This window comes from Passer domesticus, chromosome 3, assembly GCF_036417665.1.
Source record: "Passer domesticus isolate bPasDom1 chromosome 3, bPasDom1.hap1, whole genome shotgun sequence".
Taxonomy (NCBI): domain Eukaryota; kingdom Metazoa; phylum Chordata; class Aves; order Passeriformes; family Passeridae; genus Passer; species Passer domesticus.
In genome coordinates this window covers 101,694,735-101,715,425 of record NC_087476.1, presented here as the reverse complement: position 1 = coordinate 101,715,425, position 20,691 = coordinate 101,694,735, and the positions used below count along the sequence as shown (strand labels likewise).

General features: G+C 43.2%; 2 protein-coding genes across 4 annotated transcripts in view; one reads left to right on the top strand and one right to left on the bottom strand.

The window, feature by feature from the left end:
* Window positions 1-4,013, bottom strand: part of PRKD3 (protein kinase D3) — a 45,231-nt gene extending 41,218 nt beyond the window's left edge. Inside the window, exon 1 of one of the 3 annotated variants that reach the window (XM_064414749.1) lies at window positions 3,759-4,013. The gene's annotated coding sequence lies outside the window, so the exon portion shown is untranslated. Of the gene's footprint in view, window positions 1-138; window positions 158-604; window positions 737-3,758 lie in introns of those variants that run through there. The other 2 variants (XM_064414748.1, XM_064414750.1) reach the window with 2 other exon arrangements.
* Window positions 4,014-7,114: 3,101 nt separating this feature from the next.
* QPCT (glutaminyl-peptide cyclotransferase) lies at window positions 7,115-19,554 on the top strand. The gene is made up of 7 exons (XM_064414741.1): window positions 7,115-7,393; window positions 11,233-11,379; window positions 13,753-14,034; window positions 16,553-16,729; window positions 17,567-17,666; window positions 18,143-18,259; window positions 19,153-19,554. Exons 1-7 carry the CDS (start codon window positions 7,292-7,294, stop codon window positions 19,296-19,298), a joined length of 1,071 nt encoding a protein of 356 aa, XP_064270811.1. The 5' UTR covers window positions 7,115-7,291; the 3' UTR covers window positions 19,299-19,554.
* The last annotated feature ends 1,137 nt before the right edge of the window (window positions 19,555-20,691 follow it).

The following is a 20,691-nucleotide window of genomic DNA, read 5'->3' as shown; positions in this document are numbered from 1 at the left end:
CCCTCCCGCTCCCGCTGCCCCAGACCCAGCCTTTCCCGGGCAGCTTCTCCAACTCCCGCTCCTTAACCCGCCCTCCCGTGCCGGTGCGAGACGCGGACGCCGAGCCCCGCTCCGGGCGGCTCCACTCGCAGCTCTTACCCAGCAGGGGCCGTTCCCGCCGGGAGGGACGGCAGCTCCCGGCCACGGGCGCCGGGCGGGAGCGGCGGGACGCGTCCTGCCTGCCGCGGGTCACGCAGCCCCGTCCGGGCTGGCGCTGGCAGCCGCCCGTCCCTCCCCGGTTTAAATCCCCGCTGCGCGACCCGCCCCCGCCGGCACCATCTCCGGAGATGATGTGGCCTCGGCCCGTCACCCCCACCCCGGGGCACCCAGGGCGGAGCTGCCGCCGCGGCGCTTTCCCCCCGCGGGCGCTCCCCGGGGCACGGCCCGAGCCGGGCTGGGCGGCCGCTCCCGCCGCCGCGGCAGGAACTTTTGGAGTCCGCCCCCGCCCTTCCCCGGCGCGGCGGCGGCCCCGACCCCCGTACACACACCCACGCACACACCGCGACCCCGCGGCAGCTCCCGCCCGCGGCGGCGGCGGCCACGTCCCCGGTCCCGCCGCGCTCACCTGCGGCCCCGCTGCCCCGGGCCGGAGCGGCCACTCGCGCATCTCCAGCCCCGCGGCTCCCCGCACACACACCAGAGCCGCCCGGGACGGGACGGGGCTGCGCCGCGGGGGCTGCCGGGAGCTGTAGTCCCGCCGCCGCGTTCTGCCGCGGGCCGCCCGGCCTGCGCGAACCACGAGCCCCGAAGTGCCCCGCGCGGGCGGGGGGGCTCGGCGCGCGCGGCGGCGCACGCGCAGAGCTGCCTGAAAGAGTTTCCGTTAGTTTTCCTTGGCCGTGGCGGGCGCTGCCCCGAGCCGCTGCAGCGGGACGGGACGGGATAGGATGGGATAGGACAGGACAGGACAGGACGGCCCCGGCTGCGGGGCCCTGCAGCTGCCGCCCCAGCCCTGCCGAAGCCCGTGCCAGCTCGCTCCCGCCGGCTGCGGTGCCAGCGCCGGGCGCGGGTCGGGCAGCCGCCGCCCTGGCCGCCTGCGGTACCTCGCAGTGCCGCGGCTCCTTCGCCGCTCCGCCCGGCCGGGACAGCCGCTCCCGGCTCACCTTGGCGGGACGGGGTGGCGCGGCCCCGCGGGGATGTGCCCTGGGCCGGGCAGGCCCTCCATGGCTGCGCAGGAAATGCTTGACCTAGTGTGTCACAGCATCGCGCTGCTCCGTGCCGTGGCCGCGCTGACCCGGGAGCTGGAAGCGGCTGTCAGCGAGCCCCCGCGGGTGTGCGTGCAAGGACTCAGTTCTCCGGGCCCTTTTCACTGGCCGGCTCCTGCTGCCTTCCAGCCCCCCCGCGCTTCTAGTACTCTGATTCACCAAACCCCATTTTCTGCCCTGCGTTGATGATGCCACTCTTGGCATCAGTTGCAAATTTCTGCAGGCAAGATACTTGGGAAAAACAGTGAGCTGCAGTACCAAATAAAACTGGTGCAAGGCAAAAGTGCTTCTGTAACCTCCCTTCAGCCCAACAGCTCCTGTTGAGAGACAACCTGTAATCCTCCTTCTTGAGTTTGGATTCAACTTCTGTGTACAAGTCTTAAAATAATATCCACTGCCACAGGGAGTTGCTGAAGTTTAAGTTATATACCAGACCGAAAATACCTTGAAAAGGCAAACTGTCAAATTCAAAGGCTTCTAATCCTCGGCTCAGCAAGACACAGATGGAGAAGCAGATTAGTGCCTTGTCATTTTTAGCTCTGTTTGTAACGTACATTTCTCATTTCCTTCACCTTGTGCTCCTGAGGCCTGGCCCAAAACCCACTGAAGCTGAGGGGAGCCTTTCCGCTTTCTGCACCCTATTTTGCATCAGACCTTTACAGCTGACAGAGTGTAACCAGCTCTCTGCGCTGACTGGCGCCATTTTATTTGATAAATAATATGCCTGCAGCTTCTTGTCAAAATCTGGAAGTACTTTAAACTAAAAACGTAGCAGTTAATGGTTGATTCTGCTTTTAACTGGTTTCGAATGCCAAAAACCACCCTGGGACTTTTTAATGAAGGCTATTCCATGAATAGAGGATGTTCTTGCCAAAGCTCTGCACCAGATAGCTGAGCAATCTTCGTTTCCTTTTTCCTCTGAAGTGGGACTCCCACACACCACCACTGTAAACACAGAGCTTGCCTCCATAAACATGATTCCTGATGCTTAGCACGGCCAGGAGTCACACTCTGCTGTATTTGAAGTGCAGCAAGCTTCTCACATTTTGAGTAGCAGCCCTAAAAATAGCTGTTTATGGACAACACCAGATGGATATTAGGTATTACCACAGCCACTGGGCAATGATTATATTTCTCTGTAAAGAAGCTCAGCTTTATATCATCAAATAGGGTTGGTGCCATTTAATTTGCTGCCCTAAGCTGTAATAGCTTCTTTTTCATAAATCAGAAGATGGATTAGTTAAAATCAATTTATTACAGAACACAGGACAGCATCAATAAAATTATCAAAATAAAGAAAACTTCTGTAAACATTTCTTTGGTGTTACTTTCTGTTGAACAAATATTGCTGAAGCATCCCTGTTCTGTTTGTAAAGATCTCTGTTGTAAAGATGTGTAAAACACATCTGAAAGCAGCTCTGCATGCAGTGTCTGTGTGTGGAGCAGCACACCCATCTGTGCACATGCACAGCTGACTCTGTGATTGCAGCATCATGACAGCATTAGCCTGGCTGCAGCAATGGACAGGGCAAGCATTCTGGTTTGTTATTTTTATGACTACCATAATTAGTGATTTCCTGTGGATTTCATCAGTGTTCGTCATTTTTTTTCTGAGCCCACATCATTCCCTCAGATGGTTAGTTTGCTTTCACAGCTCAGCTTTCCCTGCTGAAGCCAGCTGTGCTTTACAAATCACTCTCTCTTACATCTACAAGATACTAGGAAATGGGTAACTTTCATTGTATTTATTTGCTTTTGTAAACAAAAAACTGGTTTTCTGTACGGACCACAAGGGCTATATAAACAAACTGCATTTGGAACTGTTTTAGAACTCTAAAAATGTTTCAAGTTTCTCCAGTTTGAAAATAATACCTCCAGCATTTGGTTATTTCATATCTGAAAATGGATACATCATGTATTCATTTCTATTCGTCAATCTAATGTTTTAAATATTTTCATATTCAAGGCAATGTCTTGGAAGACTTTACTGGTGCATTTGCCTTAGAAATTCCACAAGCACATGCTGCCATGATTATTTTCACTACTTTTGACCCTGATGTTGCATAGCAAAGGCCCTCATTTAGGATCTGCAAGATCTACAACAAATGTCTGCAAAAAGAGGAAGTAATATCTCTATAGACAAAATATAGAAATGCTTTTCCTTTTTTTTTTCTTTTTTTTCTGTTCGTTATCTCTTTTCTCTCTCACTGTCTCAACTCAACTTCTCCCATAAGGGAACTGAAAAAAAAGTTAGGAGTTCAGGTTTGGTTTGGATAAAATCCTGAAATGTGGGTATGTCTATGAATTACCTCATCGTCTTGGTTTGAGCCCTTAGCTGAACTTTGTCCCAAAATCTACCTCCCAACAAACCAGTGAAAAGTTTAGTATAGACTTAAAAAATGTAGACTCAAAATTTACCTTGGTATAAACATACATTTTTGCCATTTTTTTTTTAATTAAACACAAGGAATATTTGTATTTAAAATTCTAGGTAATTGAGTTTTGGAATTTACTTACCCCCCCAGTTTAAGGAATGACCTCATAGATCCTTTCATTTGCTGGATGGGTAGCTTCATTTATATCATGTGTATAATTCTACTGTATCAGCTCCAAAATAAAGTTATTTTCCTAAATAAGTGTTTAAGGTAAACCTAACACATTTCACACTTTCCACTTATTAAAGCTTTGCCTAAGAAGGCATCAGCCCATGGAAACAGGGTCTCCTTAACCTGAATCACCAAGCAGGTTGCTTCCACAGCCTGATGAAGGCTGCTGCAAGCCCCAGGAAGAGGAGCAGTGGATGAGTTAACCGGGATGAACAGCAGCTGCTCAAGCCCACAAGATGCACCTGCAGGCCCCTGTGCTCCTCCGTGGCCATCAGCCCCACCACCCCTTCCCTCTGGGCTGGAGGAGCTGCCTGTGGATTGCTGAGCCTGCAGCAGCCCAGGCTGCTGGGCACTGGAAATCTCAGAGTGTTTCTGCTGCCTTACTGCTGTCAGCAAATCAGCCGTAGCTGAGGCTCAACATTACAGAATCATAGAGTGGCTTGGGTTCAGGGGACCTTAAAGATCCTCTGGTTCCCACTCCCTGCTGTGGGCAGAGACACCTTCCACTAGACTGGGTTGCTTGGAGCCCCATCCAGCCTTTTGGATTGGAAATGACCTTTTATTATGTGGATTCAAACCACAGCAAACCACGCTTCCTCTGCTCTCCCTGCCAGTCGGGAGAGCCAAGCATTAAAACTGTATTTGTCATGGGGGAAGGTGCAGGAGATCCCCCTTGGGAGAAAACTGGCATGCATGAAACTTGCATGAAACCTGCATTAAATCTGCATGAAACCCACATTAAACCTGCATTAAACCCACATGGAACCCGCATGGAACCCGCATTAAACCTGCATTAAACCCTCATGAAACCCACATTAAACCTGCATTAAACCCACATTAAACCCTCATGAAACCCACATTAAACCCCCATCAAACCCGCAGCGCCGGGCAGTGCATTTCTCCAGAGCTGACAGCCAAGGCAGTGACGGAGCCCGAGGTCTCAGCTTGCCAGGGCGGTTTGGCTGAAATGCTGACATGCTGGAGGGTCAGCAGAAGGAAAAGGCTTTGCCAGAGGTGCCTGCATCGACTGTGCATCGGGACTTCAGTAGATGGCACTGTCACACCAGCTGTCACTTCCTGGGCACAGGAAGGGACGATGTACAGAGCATACTGTCACAGATTGCCTATCCTTTTCTTCAATTAAACTACCCTTTTTCCTCCCCTCTAGGTGATATCTGATTACATCTACTTGATTTTTCAGAGTAATAAGCCAACTATTTAAAATGTATGTAATAGAACAGCTGACCACTGAGAAATTTGTTGACATATTTTCTATCAGGGGGTACGGAGCAGGACTAAACAACACATTTTTTCCTTTATAAATCCCTGGAAAAACAAAATGTCCATCACTTCTGATTTATTTTTTTTTTAAGTTTGCATATTTAAATAGTTATGTAATTCTGTTTTCAGCTGTGAAGCATTCTGATCTCTGTTACATGGACTCTTTTTTGCTGTTGTTGTTCCCTCAGTCTTCTTTGTAGACATAGAACTTTATGGGGTGGTTATGAGAGGGGACATCTCCACTCCAAATTTTGAAAGTAATGCTCTTAAAAAATCCCGTTTGATCTCTCTACACATCTGGTCCAGCACTTACATTTTCATGTGTGTTTCTCATGTAGGTGATATTAACACTGCCTTAATCTGACTTTACACTTGCCAAATTTGTAGTGTATCAAATAATTGTAACCCTCGGAGCAACCACAATTCCTTAGGGAGAAGCAGTGTTAGCTAGTCCTGACTCATATTCTTGTCAGATTTCTCCTGTAGCTATAGTATTTATTTTCTTTTCTGCTAAATTGTATGAGAACCCTGGCACATCACCCAGAAATTCTGTCCAGCATCTGGATTGTATAGGCAACCACAGGAAATCTCATGGAAGGGCAACAGATTTTTGTTCTGCTGTGTAGTTCTGCTGGGATCACCATCATCTTGGTAGTGGGATTTAGACTAATTGCCTGTGACTTGATCTCTGACATGCTGGGGCTTTTGTCTAAAAATCTGTCAACCATGATGATTTTTCTTGGTAATCAAAAGATTGCCCATTTCTTTCTGTTAACCAGACCAGTGATTCAGCTGTGAATTTGGAACAATTTCCTAACAAAGCACTGTGTGGACTTTCACGACCAAAAAAAAAAAAAAAAAACCAAACAAAAAAAAAAAAAACAAAGGCACCAATTTAAATTAACTCTCTGTGTTAATTTAATTGTTTCCATATATGAAAACAATTGGACACAGCCACATTCTGAGTATCAGCTAGAAGGATCTGTAGTAAAGCTATCACCACCAGAGATGTCATCTGTATGCTGGGTGGCAGATCCACCAGATTCCTTTTCTAGGAAACCTGTGAAATCTGGGTCAACAATCTGCAAATCACAAATCACTCCATTTCTCCAACATCACCCTTACTTGCAAATCTCTAGTTTCTAGGATGAGGCTTTCCAGTACAAGGCTGGCAAGCAGCAAAGTGATTACTCCTGTTGCTTCCCTCCATCACTTCTTCTTTTTTTCCCTTTTATTTTGTTTTGAGATTAAGCCTGAATTTTAAGAAATATGTAAAAGTCAGAGACTTTAAATATCGTATCTGTGATACAGAATAGTCAGATGTTTTCTACAACATCCTAGAGCAAGGATGTCAAATCACCTAAAAAAGGGAACAAGAGCTCAGAAACTTGTATCTTTGGTTCATTAATTTAAATTGGTGCGCTGCAAAATACCACCTTACCACAGATTTTGCTGTGTTCTTAGTTGATAATATAAGTACAGAAATTAAAACGCCTGAAGAGTGGGGTTTCATTTTAGCAAGGGTTGTTGTTTTAGGCCTAAAAAAGATCATAACAAGAACTTGTAAATCAATGAATTAAACCCCTTCTCAGTTCTGTAGGTCCTTGCTGTCACACGCTTCAGGAATGCCCGCTCCGAGCTTCCATCGGCCCCGAGCGCTGTTCCCGGCCGGCTCCCGGCGGGACAGCGCCGCAGAGCGCTCCCTCATCCCGGCGCCCGCAGCTCCCGCCGGTGCCCGAAGGCCGAGAGATCACGAGCTGCCCCTCGGAACACAAAACCAGCTTTCAGGGGAAAGCCGCAGGCTCCGGCTTTTCCCACGGTGGGAATCACGAGTGCCTGCCCGCCCTCGCTGCCCGGCGGCCGGGGGAGGAGGCAGCGGGAGGGGGCCGGGCGGGCAGCCCTGGCACTGCTGAGGGGCCGCGGGCCGGCCTCGGAGGGAGCGCCACACGCACTGCCAGGGCTGGGCTCCGGCAGCCAGCGCCGCTCCTGCCGCCGCCTCCTCCCTCCTGCCTCCTCCTGCCTCCTCCTGCCTCCTTCTGCCTCCTTCCTTGCCTCATCCTGTCGCCTCCTGCCTCCTCCGTGCCGCCCCCGCCTCAGCCGGCCCAGCCGCGGCTCTCTCTCTCTGCGTTGCTGCCGCGGCGCTGGGCGCGGCGCAGGGAAGGGATGGCGGGGGTCGCTGCCCGGCTGCTCGGGGCGCTGTGCCTCGCCGCCTGCCTGCCCCCGGCGCTCGGGAGGGACGCCGGAGCGCAGTGGACCCTGGAGAAGGTGGGTGGCATTTGCCTTTCCCAGGCGCTTCTTGCTTCTCCTTTGGTGCTGGGGGCAGCGCCTTCCCGGCGGGCAGGGGTCAGGGATGAATCCACCTGCCCTGGTGGATGAATCCAAGGTGGATTCGGGCCGGGCTCACCCTCAGCGCGGTCCCGCAGGTGAGGGTGGGGGCACGGCTTCCCTCTTGAGCCCGAGCTCGGTGCCTGCAGAGAGGGATCTTCCTCACACGTTTGGCTGTGTCATCTCGCACCCCCTGAGAGCGATAAGCTTTGTCAGGGGCAGATACTGAATTTAAGGGGAAACCCAAACAAGGCAAGACGGATCAAAATCTGAAATTGCATTCCTTATAACATTCTACTATACTCCAACTTTGATTGTGGTGATGGTGAGTGAGAGGACAGTGACTTAGCTTGAGAAGACAAATACCTCTTTCAGCAGCAATGCACATGTATCTAGGAAAAACAAGTAGGCATGGTGCTGATAGCCGGTACAAAATTGTTTTGAAAAGATATAATGCTCTGATATGTTGTAGACTCATACCGTATTGTGTCTAATTTAGACTGCTGTGTGAACTACTGAAAAAAGGAATCTTGAGATAAGGTTTAATTAAACAGTGGTAAGCTTTAAACCACAGATTTCTCAATGTAGCAGCTCTTAGTGTTTTATTATGAAACATTAACATAGTTTTCTTCATAAAGAATTAAACCACATGAAATGCAGGAGAGCATAAAACTGCAAACCACATTCAACTAAACACTTCAGGAATTTCCAAACAGAAAATATACTTTTAGGGCCCTTCCCCAAGTGTTTGTAGAAGAGCTGAAGTCAAAGTTCGGCAAGAAGCAGCTGAATTCCACAAATGCAGTGCACCATTCTCATCACCAACAGATCAGAGTCCAGGACAAGCTGGTAAAATGAAGCTTCCCTCACACCCTTCTATGCCTCCCCATAGTAATTCCCTTTCTCCTTGATTTTATTCATCCCCCCCATTCAAGGAAATGTTGGCTTGTTTCTTTGTTTGTTAATGAGATACTGTTTCGTTCTGTTCTATTAATTGCATCTTACACTACATACATATATATGTGTATAGCTCACTATATAATATATATAGCTCATGTACAGACTATATATGTGTAACACAATACATCTGTAATTATGCACAATACATGCATTTGTACACATATAGTATATACATGTGGGGCTGAATCTTTAGTCACGCTGGTCAATGAACAATCAGGTAGCCCCAGTCTCCCTTTTGCAGCCCCCCTGAGCCCAGCACTTCACTCTTTAGCTGGTTCCCCTCTGAGCAGGCAGCGCTGTCAGTAGTGCCACCCAGCCACAGAGCCATCACACCTGAGCTCCTCCGCCTGTGCACTCACTAGGCAAGGACAACTTCCTCTTCCTCATCCAATTCTTGTCCTTCGACAACTTTTGTTCTTTCTCCCTGGAGGGACATGTGAACCAGAAATTCAAAGTCCTCAGGTAAGCCTGGGCTGCTTGTAGAACTCGAAGTTTTGCAGTTTTATACAGCTTAGTACAACAGGATTAGTGACAAGCCTCTGATGAATATACTGTTCTGCCTCCCTGTTGTGGCAAAATAGGGATTGACCAACACCGTAAAGAATGAGTCACTTACAAATCTTATTTTGCTTCTCTTTTATTTCATAACCACTTTTGTAACTCCTCTCACTTCCCAAATCTGAAGATATCTCCATTACTAGAAGTGGAAGTTGATTCCTCTCTTCTGAAGTATTTTCATGCATTTGTACTTTAATAATGTTTCTTTACCAAGTGATTTGATGACCCCAGTTACCAGGCATGCTCTTCTCTTGTTCAACTGCAGATTTTCTGAACTTCCTTAACTAAACTGTCCTCCTACACTCTTCCAAAGTACATAGCTTTAGCTTTTCACTCTCCCCTTACAGCCTGCTCCTCCTAAATCAAACAGCTCCCTGACATTTTCTCTTCTCTGTGCCTTTTTAAAAAGGTGGTCTAAGTTCCACCTTATTACACTTCTAGTATTTCAAAAGAGTGTTTTACAACATCCATGGCATAATTTCCAAACTTTCAAAAGTTCATCTTTATATCAGATGAAATGATTTAATTTTTCTTTTTTCTTTAATCTATGTCTAAATTTCCTAGTGTTAAAAATGTTAACTGCCCATCCTAATTTTTGTGTCCTTACAGTCTTAAAATTCAGCTTTAAACACTGTATTAAAATTGGCACAACTAGATTCAGTGTCTTTCTGTCAGCCCTCTGCCTAATTTCACTGCTAAACCTAAGTGGAATTAGAGGAAAGGTTCACATGGAGATAAACAGCTAGGAAACAAGAGAAGGGTAGAATTAAATGTTTGCGGTCTAGAAAGTCTAAAATGTTTGAAGTCTAGAAAATACTCATGCTCATACTTGCTTGTACAAACACAAATGAAGTAGAAAAAAGTAAAATAGTCAGGCAACTCCCATTTTTAAACAATATTCATCACCTAAGGTAATAAGATAACTGGTAAGAAGATACCTGACTTTTGAGGTCAGTTCACATTCTGGCCAGGTAATGGGTTTTAGCTGTTATTTCAGACACATGTGAAATGACACACACGAGTAGAAAAGGAGAGTGAATTATTTCTTGTTAACACATGTTAACATAGGGTTAGACTACAGATATTTATGAAAATGTCAGTTTGATGCAGGAGCAGCCCAAAAGCAAGTCACCTGTTACACAGTCTGAAGAAAGAAAAATAATAAAATAAAAAATACCATTGTCCTACACTATAAACTATGATGTGCCCATGTTCCAGTTTCTCTTCTTTTGCTCATCTCAGAAAAAACAACATAGACAAGGTACATGGAAGGACAGCAAGTCTGATTAGTCATGTCAGGCAGTTCTGATCAAAGAAGAAATAAACAAAGCAGTATTTTTCCTTAGGAGAAAGACAGGAGTAGAGGGAAGACCTTGTGATATAAATGAGGAATCTGTAAAAACAGTAGTGGCACAGGAAGTTTCTGAGGAGACAATTGCTAGAGATTGGATAGGTTCAAACCTGGTGTATAAAGAGGCATTTGAGATGCCCTTGGGAAGCCCACCTGGTATTCAGCTACCACTCCAGATCTCTGTGGAGTTCTTGCACATCTAAGATGTGCATTTGGCAGCTCCATGAGGATGTCTCAAGCATTTTGGGTCACCTGATATAGCCCCAAATGCCTGTGCTTGGGCAACAGAAAGGAAGTCACTTGGGAGGAAGGGAGGTAGGTCACATATTAGTGGCTGTCACAGGAGACGAGCTGTCGGATCTGAGGTTAACCCATGTGTCACCAAGCTGGCAAACGTCCCAGCTAGCCCCAGAAAAGCCACATTCTGTGCAGTCACACTCATTCTGCCACTGTGGCTAGAGACCACAATGACACAGCTCACTCCCTCTGGGAGTGAGTTACCTTAGGCATCTCTTTGCAGTACACAGCATAAAGCTAAATATTATTACTACTGGAAACAAAGCTTCTGGTGTTTGTCTCAATAGAAACCTCAGTTGAAGGTGGCGTGGTTGCAGACATGACATGTATAATTAGGATATTAGGAAACACAGAACCCATTCATAGGTTCAGGTTTTACAGCTAGTTGGCAGGTAAAACTTTCTCCCATACTTTAAATACAAGCATATTTTGCATGGAAATGAAAGCTAGAGAAGCCAATCATTTCTGAGTGAAAAGGGTTTTTTAATTATGTTTTGTTGGGAATAAATCAAAGTAGCACAATATACCATTTTTTATTGTAATTCTGAAGAAAGCTATGCTTAAAAATATCTAGTAATAGTTATAGCACTTTTCTTCTCTCTACCTTCTGCAGTATTCTCACCAACCAAGAATTTTAGGTTCTGATGCTATTGAAAAAGTTGTGGCCAACACAGATATTTCTGAAATGTGGGAGAATGATTTGCGCCCTATCCTGATCGAAAGATACCCGGGATCAGAAGGAAGTTACATTGTGCGACAGGTAAGACAGCACTTCCTGACAATCTCTAAGTACATTTTTACTATATATTATTATTACAATTATTAGAATTTATATTCTGGTAACACCTTTGCTGACCCCCGCCAAAGAGACAGTCCCACAGAAGTGATGGGCACATTCCTTTAACTCAGTAGGATGAACTCTACAATTGTTCAAGTGTAGACTGCATAGTGCCTACATGACACAGCTTGCACATCAGCTGACATTATTTCCCAGGCCTGTACAGCATGATGAAAAGTAAGTATTTTTTTTTAAAAAACCCATGTTTTAAATTAACAAGTTTGCCCCAGGTTTGGTACCCAAAGTACAACACAATGGTTGTCCTTTCCCTCACATAAGCAGGTTTTTGGTCACTGGTTCAAACCCAAGACCATGCATGGGATTAAATAAATTACACCCTACCACTTGTTCTGGAGAGGCCCCATCCTCTGCTGTTACAGTGCCCTGGAGTGTTGCTTCAGATGGGTGTATCAACACAAAAGGTGATCAGAGGGGCCCAAAGGGGCAGGCAGATGAAATGGTCAGCACGACAAAGTGCAGCCCTGGTCCACAAACCACACCAGTTCCACTGGCCCAAGCCCAGCAGTGTCCTGGTGCTGGGCTGACAAACCCAGGCTGCAGCTGGCCCCAAGGCAGTAAAGACTGAGCCACAAGAAGTTACCACACAAGAGGGGTGCAGCTCTGTCAGCACCTCTGCTCTGCACTCACAGCATGAGCACCTTCAGAGCAGGGTCCGTGCTGGCTCTGGACCCCATTGGCCAAGCAGGGCACAGACAATGGTACAGCTGAGTTTACTAAAGACATTCTCATCATCTCACCAGTTGGGCACTGCCTCAACAGCTCTAAGACAGCCCCAGCTACAATACATTTATTTGCTACTCTGCAATTGGTAGATTGGAAAAATGCAGCCTTTTTATGCATTGTGTGTGTGTGTGTGTGTGTGTGTGCACATTTCTGTAGATTTAGCTTTGTGGTTTCTTTAGCAGTGCTCTGGAAGGCAGCCAAGTGAAAGGGGGAAAAGGAAGAAAAACAAAAAAGCAGCTGAGCCTAGGCTAGAAAACCACAGATTATGTTCAAAATAGAATCATCCTGTTACAAGGTAACAACATGTATTAAATTAGACCCCTCACCAAAGGAAAAAAATAAGAGTCCTCTATTGTCAAAACACAATAATGGAGTTTTTGTCTTTGTTGAGACACAAATCATCAGACTCCTTTAAGGGAAAAAGGCTACTGGGAACTCCATCCAGGTTCATATGGTCCCCTCAACCCTTAACAGACAACCTTCACTCTGCCTGCTGATAGCTGATAGACCATACCATGTTGTGAAAGCTTTCAGAGGGTGATCGTGAACAAAATGGAAGTTTGCTCTAGCACTAAAATCTATGGCAATATTGTTGTTTTTTATCATTCCTACTGACTTCCCTAAGAGCAGAACAAGTCTTCAAAGTCTGTTTTCCCCTCAGAGGCTTTTCCTAATGTTTACTTAAAGAGAGAGGAATCTGCCTTGAAGAAGCCCTCTAGGGACCCATAAAAATAAGCTGCTTAACAGAGAAACAGAGATGTGCCTCTAATATGAGTTAACCAGAACTCTGGTTGAAGTATAGCTGGGGTTGTTAGAGGTATTATCTTCTGGTAGGAAGATAGCTAAAATTAATTATTTGCCTTATAGATTGTCTCAATTCTTATCTTTACATGATCTATACTGACAGAATTTCAATTTTAAAATGCTGTTCTGTAACGCTTCTTTCTTTAATTAAAGGAATCTACCTATCTGTTATTGCCTTGTAAACAATTTATATCACTTGAAAGGCAGATTTCTCACAGAAGCTTAAAAGCCCAACCACCTCACACCAACCAACCAACCAACCCAAACAGCTTTTTTTTTTTCATTATACTGCTGTGGCATCTCTGTGTGGTAATTGTCTAAACAGCCACAACAAGGAACAAGGTCTCTGCAGCCAATTCTGACTTTCAATTTAAGGGCACATCTGAGTTAAGTTTTGAAGATATTAACATTCAATCTGCTCATGTTACACCTGAAAAAGACACTGGCCTGAAAACTTCAGAGATCAAGATCTTAATGTGTCATAATAATTGGCAATAATTCAAAACACCTTCACACTCCAAAAAGAAAGGTCAAAAGGAAGAAATGAAAAGCAAATGAGGCAGTCAAAGGCTCAGGTAGCAAAGTTATAAAGTGATATTACATGTTTTGCTATAAGGTTTATCCTTTAAAACACCATGAACTTAGAGAAATAAGCTTAGGAGCCACTACTAATTAGCTAATAATAGTTTGTCTGCAACATCTTTCTGAAGCAAGAAATATTTATCTGATTGTTTTTTATAATTGCAGCATATCAAGCACCGTCTTCAAACATTAAAGGCTGGTTGGGAAATTGAAGAAGATACATTTCAGAAGTACACACCATATGGCTATAAAACATTTTCAAATATTATTGGCACTCTTGAGCCCTCTGCAAAACGCCATCTCGTACTTGCTTGCCACTACGACTCAAAATTTTTTGGACAACAATGGCATGGCAGAGTTTTTGTGGGAGCAACTGATTCAGCTGTGCCTTGTGCCATGATGTTGGAGCTGGCACGGGCCCTGGATAACCAGCTTCAGTTAATCAAGGTACTTTTGTTTCATTTTCATTTGCCTTTCCAACAGCAACAGGCCTCAGGGCATTTCCACATTCTTTTCCATAGCCTGCATGCTGGGTTCCCTGATTGCTGTGCTTGTAATAAATGTCCCATTGACTCCAAGAACAAGCAGAGATCAGTATCTACTTCTCTAAAGTACATTCTATAGATAACTTTTATAGATATCTGTCCTTTTTGTAAGAAATTTTAATGTGATAAACATATAACATATAAAAATAACAAATGATACATGAATAATAGATGTTTCATAGACTTGGAAAGATATAATTCTACTTTCTATCTAAAAGGCACAGAACCTGATTCAGAAGTTCCTATCATATCCAGTAACATCTAGGGTCATTGAAAAATGTTGTTGCATTCTGAATCCTGCAGAAATCTCTCACTTGTATTCTGCTTTGAGACACTGTTGTGCAGGAGAGTCACATGCAGGTTCCCCCATCCCGCAAGGATTTCAAGTTTTTCTTTTTTTACAAATTTGAATGGTTTATTTATGAAAGGAGTATAATGTCGTCAGTCTGTGTTACCTGTACTATGAAAATCTGTTTCAAAGGGCTGCAATTGCTAGGCACAAAAATCTGTTGAGCCTACAAACTCTTAAAGCTTGTAGGATTACAGATTTGTAGGATTATGGATTCACGAGTGCCATCTACTGGTTCAGTATTCAGTATGTACAGAAAAATAATTCTCATACGTTTACAGGAAAAGGTCTCTCAAATATGAGAAACACTCTATAAAGTGTCAGGAGTACACTCAGCTCAGGTATTAGGATTACTTGTCAACAGGTGTTTCCAGAAACTGATTTGGTGCCTTCTAATATGTGAATATTTAAGAATGAGAAGATTAAGACTATGCCAATATTTTTAATCACAAAACAAAAAATGTCCTGTAATACATAGGCTTTCATTCAGAAACTTAATTTATAATAAATTTGCCTGGTGACTATTTATGAAACAACGTGCACAGTGACATTAAAGACTGGCATTTTTCACTATGAATACACTATTTTACAGTGAAAATTGTTTTTTATCATCTAAGACGGCAGCATTTGACAAAAAGGCAACTAAATACTTTTCACAGGCTTCCACATTTACAGTCTGTTAACAAAATATACTTTGGGATCCATCTGCTTAATACATTAGTTATCATGGTTTTGCTCTGCTTATGGTAGCACAACAGACTTTGCTATGTTTTCAGCCAAATCTATTTATATTTTGACTTGAAGCTGTGATTTTTATTTTGATGCTTCTCCAGTCATAACTTACTTCCCCAGAGTAAGTTTAAAATTATTGGGCAAAGACATTTCTCTGCATTATTAAAATGTGTTAAGCAGTAATAGTAGTAATAACACAAGTACTACTTTCTAAAACTCAAATAGCACTGATTCCGTTTCCTCCAGAATGTAATGCAAAATGACTGCTGCCCACAGAGCTCTGTCATGTGCAAAGGGAAAAGGGCAGCAAACCATTGCCATTACAGAAATCAATATACCACTGTGAGCACAATCAATACCATCTTGCCTGCATGACCGACATTTTATAGAAGCTTCTGTTTATAGTGCATCAGCTGCAGCTATTTGGGAGTTGTAGCCCATACAGGACATGACTGCTGCCAGTGACCCCACCTTTTTAACCACATCGTGCAATTTTACTTGAAGTAGTGTTAATTCATAGAGGGCTTAAAGTATTTATAGCAACTGTCAAGACTACAGTTCCCAAAACTGTTCATTTAGTGGAAGCAGACTGGGATTTGCTGGGCTGTGGATTATTAGGAAATTCTGACAGTTCAAACAGGGCTTCAGAGAGTAGACTCCCTCTACACTGGTAGAAATTTCATACAAATGTCTTTTTTTGTGACATTAAATACATTTATCATATATATCCTCAGGTCTTAAAATACATTTATCATATATATTCTCAGGTCTTAGTGCTGTTATATTTTGGTTGTTGAAAGGGAAAGACATATCTGACATACCCACTCTCTTTGCTTTGGTTTCGCACAAAGTTGCCTCCATGATTGGAAATTCCCCTGAATGAAAAGAAGGGGCTCAAAGAACGATCAACTTGTCAAATACATAATTCACCTCCACTGATGCACAGCTGTAGCAATTACATTAATCCTTGTGATGCAATCAAATAATAATATTAGCACTCCCATCAGGTGTTGTTACTGACAATGTTCTCCTCATTATTTGAGATAATGCTGCTGCTACCTGGTTTTGCAGGTCTCAACACTCAGGTCATGTCCTCCAAAGTCAGAAATGAAACTTTTATCCAGAACCAAAATTATATGAGACCAGAGAATGTATCACTGTGTTAGATAAATAACAACTACCTTGACTGATTACACTGTAATAACATCCAAAGGAAGGTTTGCATAGGGAACCTTGAAAATACATCCTTATTTGTGTTACTTACATGACTACAGTATTTGCCCTTTATTTAATGTTCTGGCCAGATTCAGTTATTTTGACTTTTAACTTCCTCCAACAGGCCAGCTCAACATCAAGACCAGACCTTTCACTTCAGCTCATTTTTTTTGATGGTGAAGAAGCCTTTGTTCGGTGGTCCCCTTCTGATTCCCTCTATGGATCTCAACACTTAGCTCAAAAAATGGTATCAACTCCACACCCACCTGGTTCAACAACCACAAACCAGCTGCAGGGCATAGTAAGTGGCTCTCCCCTTTTTAAGGACTTTCTTTCTTAAGGAACAATAGTAAATGGCATTTTAAAAAATATTTAATTAATAGGTAACTGGTCAAATTCCCAAGAAACCACGACCCCACTGAAGTCAAAGGAAGAAGCAGGCTTCTGGAAACATTAGGAAATATGACAGAGAATTGGCTAGAGCTTTTCAGCTACATGCAAGTACAAGGAGGAGCCATAGAAATATCAAAATACACAATTTATTAGAATATAAACTAGGATACCCACCTTCTTCAGGAAAAGATAATTCAAAGTGATAGGGAAAGAGCACAAACAGCATTGGCCTATCAACAAATCTCCCCTAGCTCAGTACTCAGCTACAGCAACTTCTGTTTTCCTCTGATTCCTACTAACATTCTGGATGTCTGCTCCCTTCTACTTTCCCTGTTTACTGCTGAGGCACTTCTGTCACTGCTGCTTGTGACTCATAAAATGTCTTTCCCTTGACAGACTTTGTTGTTCTCAGGGGAAAAAGCAATTTCCTCTTCTTTCTCCCCACCTACTGTTGTTTTTCTTTTCAAGAGATACAACGCAAATTGCAAGCTAAGCTATGCAGCCTGCTTCAGCTCCAGGAACAGAGGAATAGCCCAGCCTTTCCCTCCCTGGGAAGACAGCAAAATGTATCAGATTGGGATCAAGTTCTGCTAATGAATTCTAGTCAGGCCCCACGGCAGAAAGGCAGATCTTTGGCCAGGGCTAGCAAAGACCTGCTCATGACCTATACAGGAAACCAAGAGTTTCATTGCTGCTGCTGATGTTATAGGAAAGCATTCTGTACTAAAGATTCTTTCTTGTCTAGGACCTGTTTGTACTACTGGATTTAATTGGTGCACCAAACCCAGTCTTTCCCAATTATTTTCCAAAGACTCTTCGATGGTTTCAGAGGCTTCAAGCAATTGGTAAGCGAAAGGACATAGGTTTTGAATGAATTTCAAAATCTAGTGAGTAGTTTCTGAATGTATTAAGTCCTGTGAATCGGATTTTTTGATTAATTTTCTGGTTTACAGTAATAATCTTTGATAATGTAAATGTGAAATCTTAAACCTATATGAAGATTTTGATTCTTAGTTAATAAAACAACAGAGGAAGACTCTCAAACATTTGGAAGCAACAAAACAGATTCTATTACTGATTGTCACTCTGTGACACTTGGCAACTACTTCACTTCTGTGTTTTTATTCTCACTTCTGTAAAATTATGGTAATAGCACCAATCCTGAGGTCTTCCAAGTATTAAACAAATGCAAAAGACAGTCACCGCTGCCTTTTCCTTCTCTGATGGAAAAATCTTCCGTGTGTGAGGAATAATAATTCAAACGTGCTGACATGCTTCATTGTCCAAAAATTGTAATAACCACTTCCATTGTGCATTACAGAGCAAAAGCTACAGAACATGAATCTGCTGAAGAATCACCCTGTTGGAAGTCAGTATTTCCACAGTACTTTACATCGAGGCTTGGTTGAAGATGATCATGTTCCATTTTTGCGACGAGGTGCTAAAAATTCTTATAATTTGTACATGTTTACAAAGAAATGCATAATTTAGTAAACGAGCAAGTGCATATGCTCCTGTTTTTCAAGCTTATTTGCCCCAATTTGAGACTTCTGAATCCAACTTTAGAACTTTGACTTAAAACCTAATGAAAAAAAATTGATTGCTTAGTGGTATGCAGCTGAAAAATCAGAGAGAAAACGAAGTAAAACAGGAAAGAGGCTGAAAAAATAAAAGTGCTCCTCCCCAAAAGCAATCGGGAAGCAGAAGACTGATTTAATTCCCCTTTTGCCTACAAGTTGCAGTACATATGTGTGTGTATACATACCTTATATATATATATACACACACACACACACACATATATGCTGGGATACAGTTCCTTTATCTAAGGGCAACCCTGTCTCTATTTTACAGAGTAAAAATAAGACACCCTATTTTACCATTTATGTAGAAAACTAAAAAAATGCTTCAAAAACGTTCAGTCTTAACACTTTCACAAAAACATGGTAATCAGTTTTCATTTTGAGGAGCTGCAGTGATTTCTCTGTCCTTCTGTAGCTCCTAAAGACAATGCAAAGAATCTCAAAACAAAACAAAACAAACCAACCCAAAACTCCCAGCAAGTATCTACAGATTACTTAAAAAAAAAAAAAGAAAAAAAAAAGAAAAATATTTAAAGGAAAGGAAGGTGGCAGCTTTACACAACACACTTTAATGATGGGATGCAGTCACAAGCATCAAAACAAGAGAAGGCAAAAGGAAGCTGCAGGGACACACCCTCTAAAGCAAGCTTATTGAGTAGTTACCTCTCTTGCTAAATGGTGAAGTATCAGTTGACTTAACAGAACTTCTAAAATATTTCTTCTCCAAATTTCACTTTCCTTTTTATAGGGGTTCCAGTCCTGCATCTGATTCCATCCCCTTTTCCTGCAGTGTGGCATACCATGATGGACACAGAAGAAAACCTTGACAAAGCCACTATCGACAATCTCAACAAAATCCTGCAAGTGTTTGTACTGGAATATCTCAACCTATGAAAGACAAAATATCAACAAACTGTATACCATTCACACTACTGTTTGCCCACCTTCACACTTGTTATTTAATTGCATTGGAGAGTACCAAGGTGAAGAAAAATGTGACAGCTCTTGCTAGACTGATTATTGATTGAGCTATTCATGGCCCATTGATCCAGTAGCCAAATAAGATACCATTAAATAAGACTTAGCTCAGCCTGGAAAGAATTTGATCTTTCCATGTTTTGTGTCTGAATAAAAAAACTCCAGAATCTTTCCAGATTGTTATCATTGTTTTTTGTCACGTATTATGATCCCAGAAGGAAATGCCTCATGACTTAATTACATGATACCCTTTTTACAAGGTGTGACCAACTTTTGCAGTGTTCAGCTATGGAAATTTATGCCATGTTATCAAAAGAGGCAAAAATCACACCATAGCAGCCTTCTGCTTTGGGCTGAACTAAACCACCTCATGCTCCAATGGGTTGCTAGAACTCCTGACACACAGATGTGATTTTTAATCTTCTCTGGTCCCTCTCCTCCTTCCCTACAAAGGTGGCTGCAAGGGTTTTTCTCTGCAGACAGCTGACGCCCAGAAAACAGAACAATAACCCAAATTCCGTTTTGCCCCTGTCATTTGTTGGATACTGTTTGACAGAGAAGGGTGGTGGGAAGTGGTGCTAACAGGAAGGTATGTGGGGGTTTCCCTGTGCTCTGACTGCAACACAGGAGATATAAACAAAAGATCAGGTGGTGTGTGGGAGCAATGACCCAGTACACACCATTCAGTCACGTGAGAATCATTCACAATTTGACCCAAAAAAACCTCCAAACCACCACCCACCTGCTGTTTTTAATACAGACTACAACAAAAATAATCATATGAGCAAAGTGTTCACTTTAGAAACTATAGTTTATCTAAATACAATTTTAAAGGCAAAGTGCTATCAAAAGTAAAATGTTATTAAAAGCAAGACAATCAAGTTTAGGCACCAAAAGATAGCAATTTAACAACCCTGTGCTTTTACATTCCTTACTGGAATTATTCAATAGCTTTAGTGTAACATTAGCAAAAAGAAAGCCTGGAATGAGATTAATGAAAGCCAGAAGAACAATATTCAAAAGCTACTCAGAGAATTATGGTTTCCACTGGTGAGAAAAGGATGAGAGCATTTTAAGGAAAAAAAAAAATCAAGCTGATAGGAGATGAACTGAGAGAAAAATAGTCAGTATTTTACTGCTCCAAACTTCTTCCCTGCAAAGTTCTACCCTGAGCAAAGAGATTTAAAAAGGAGGTAAGCAATGGAGTTGTAGGCATGTCAGATTTGGCCTGTATTTTACCATTTTCCTAAAGCAAATATTTTGGAGCCTAAGACAATATTTACATCCGTATTATAAAGTTGTTACAGAA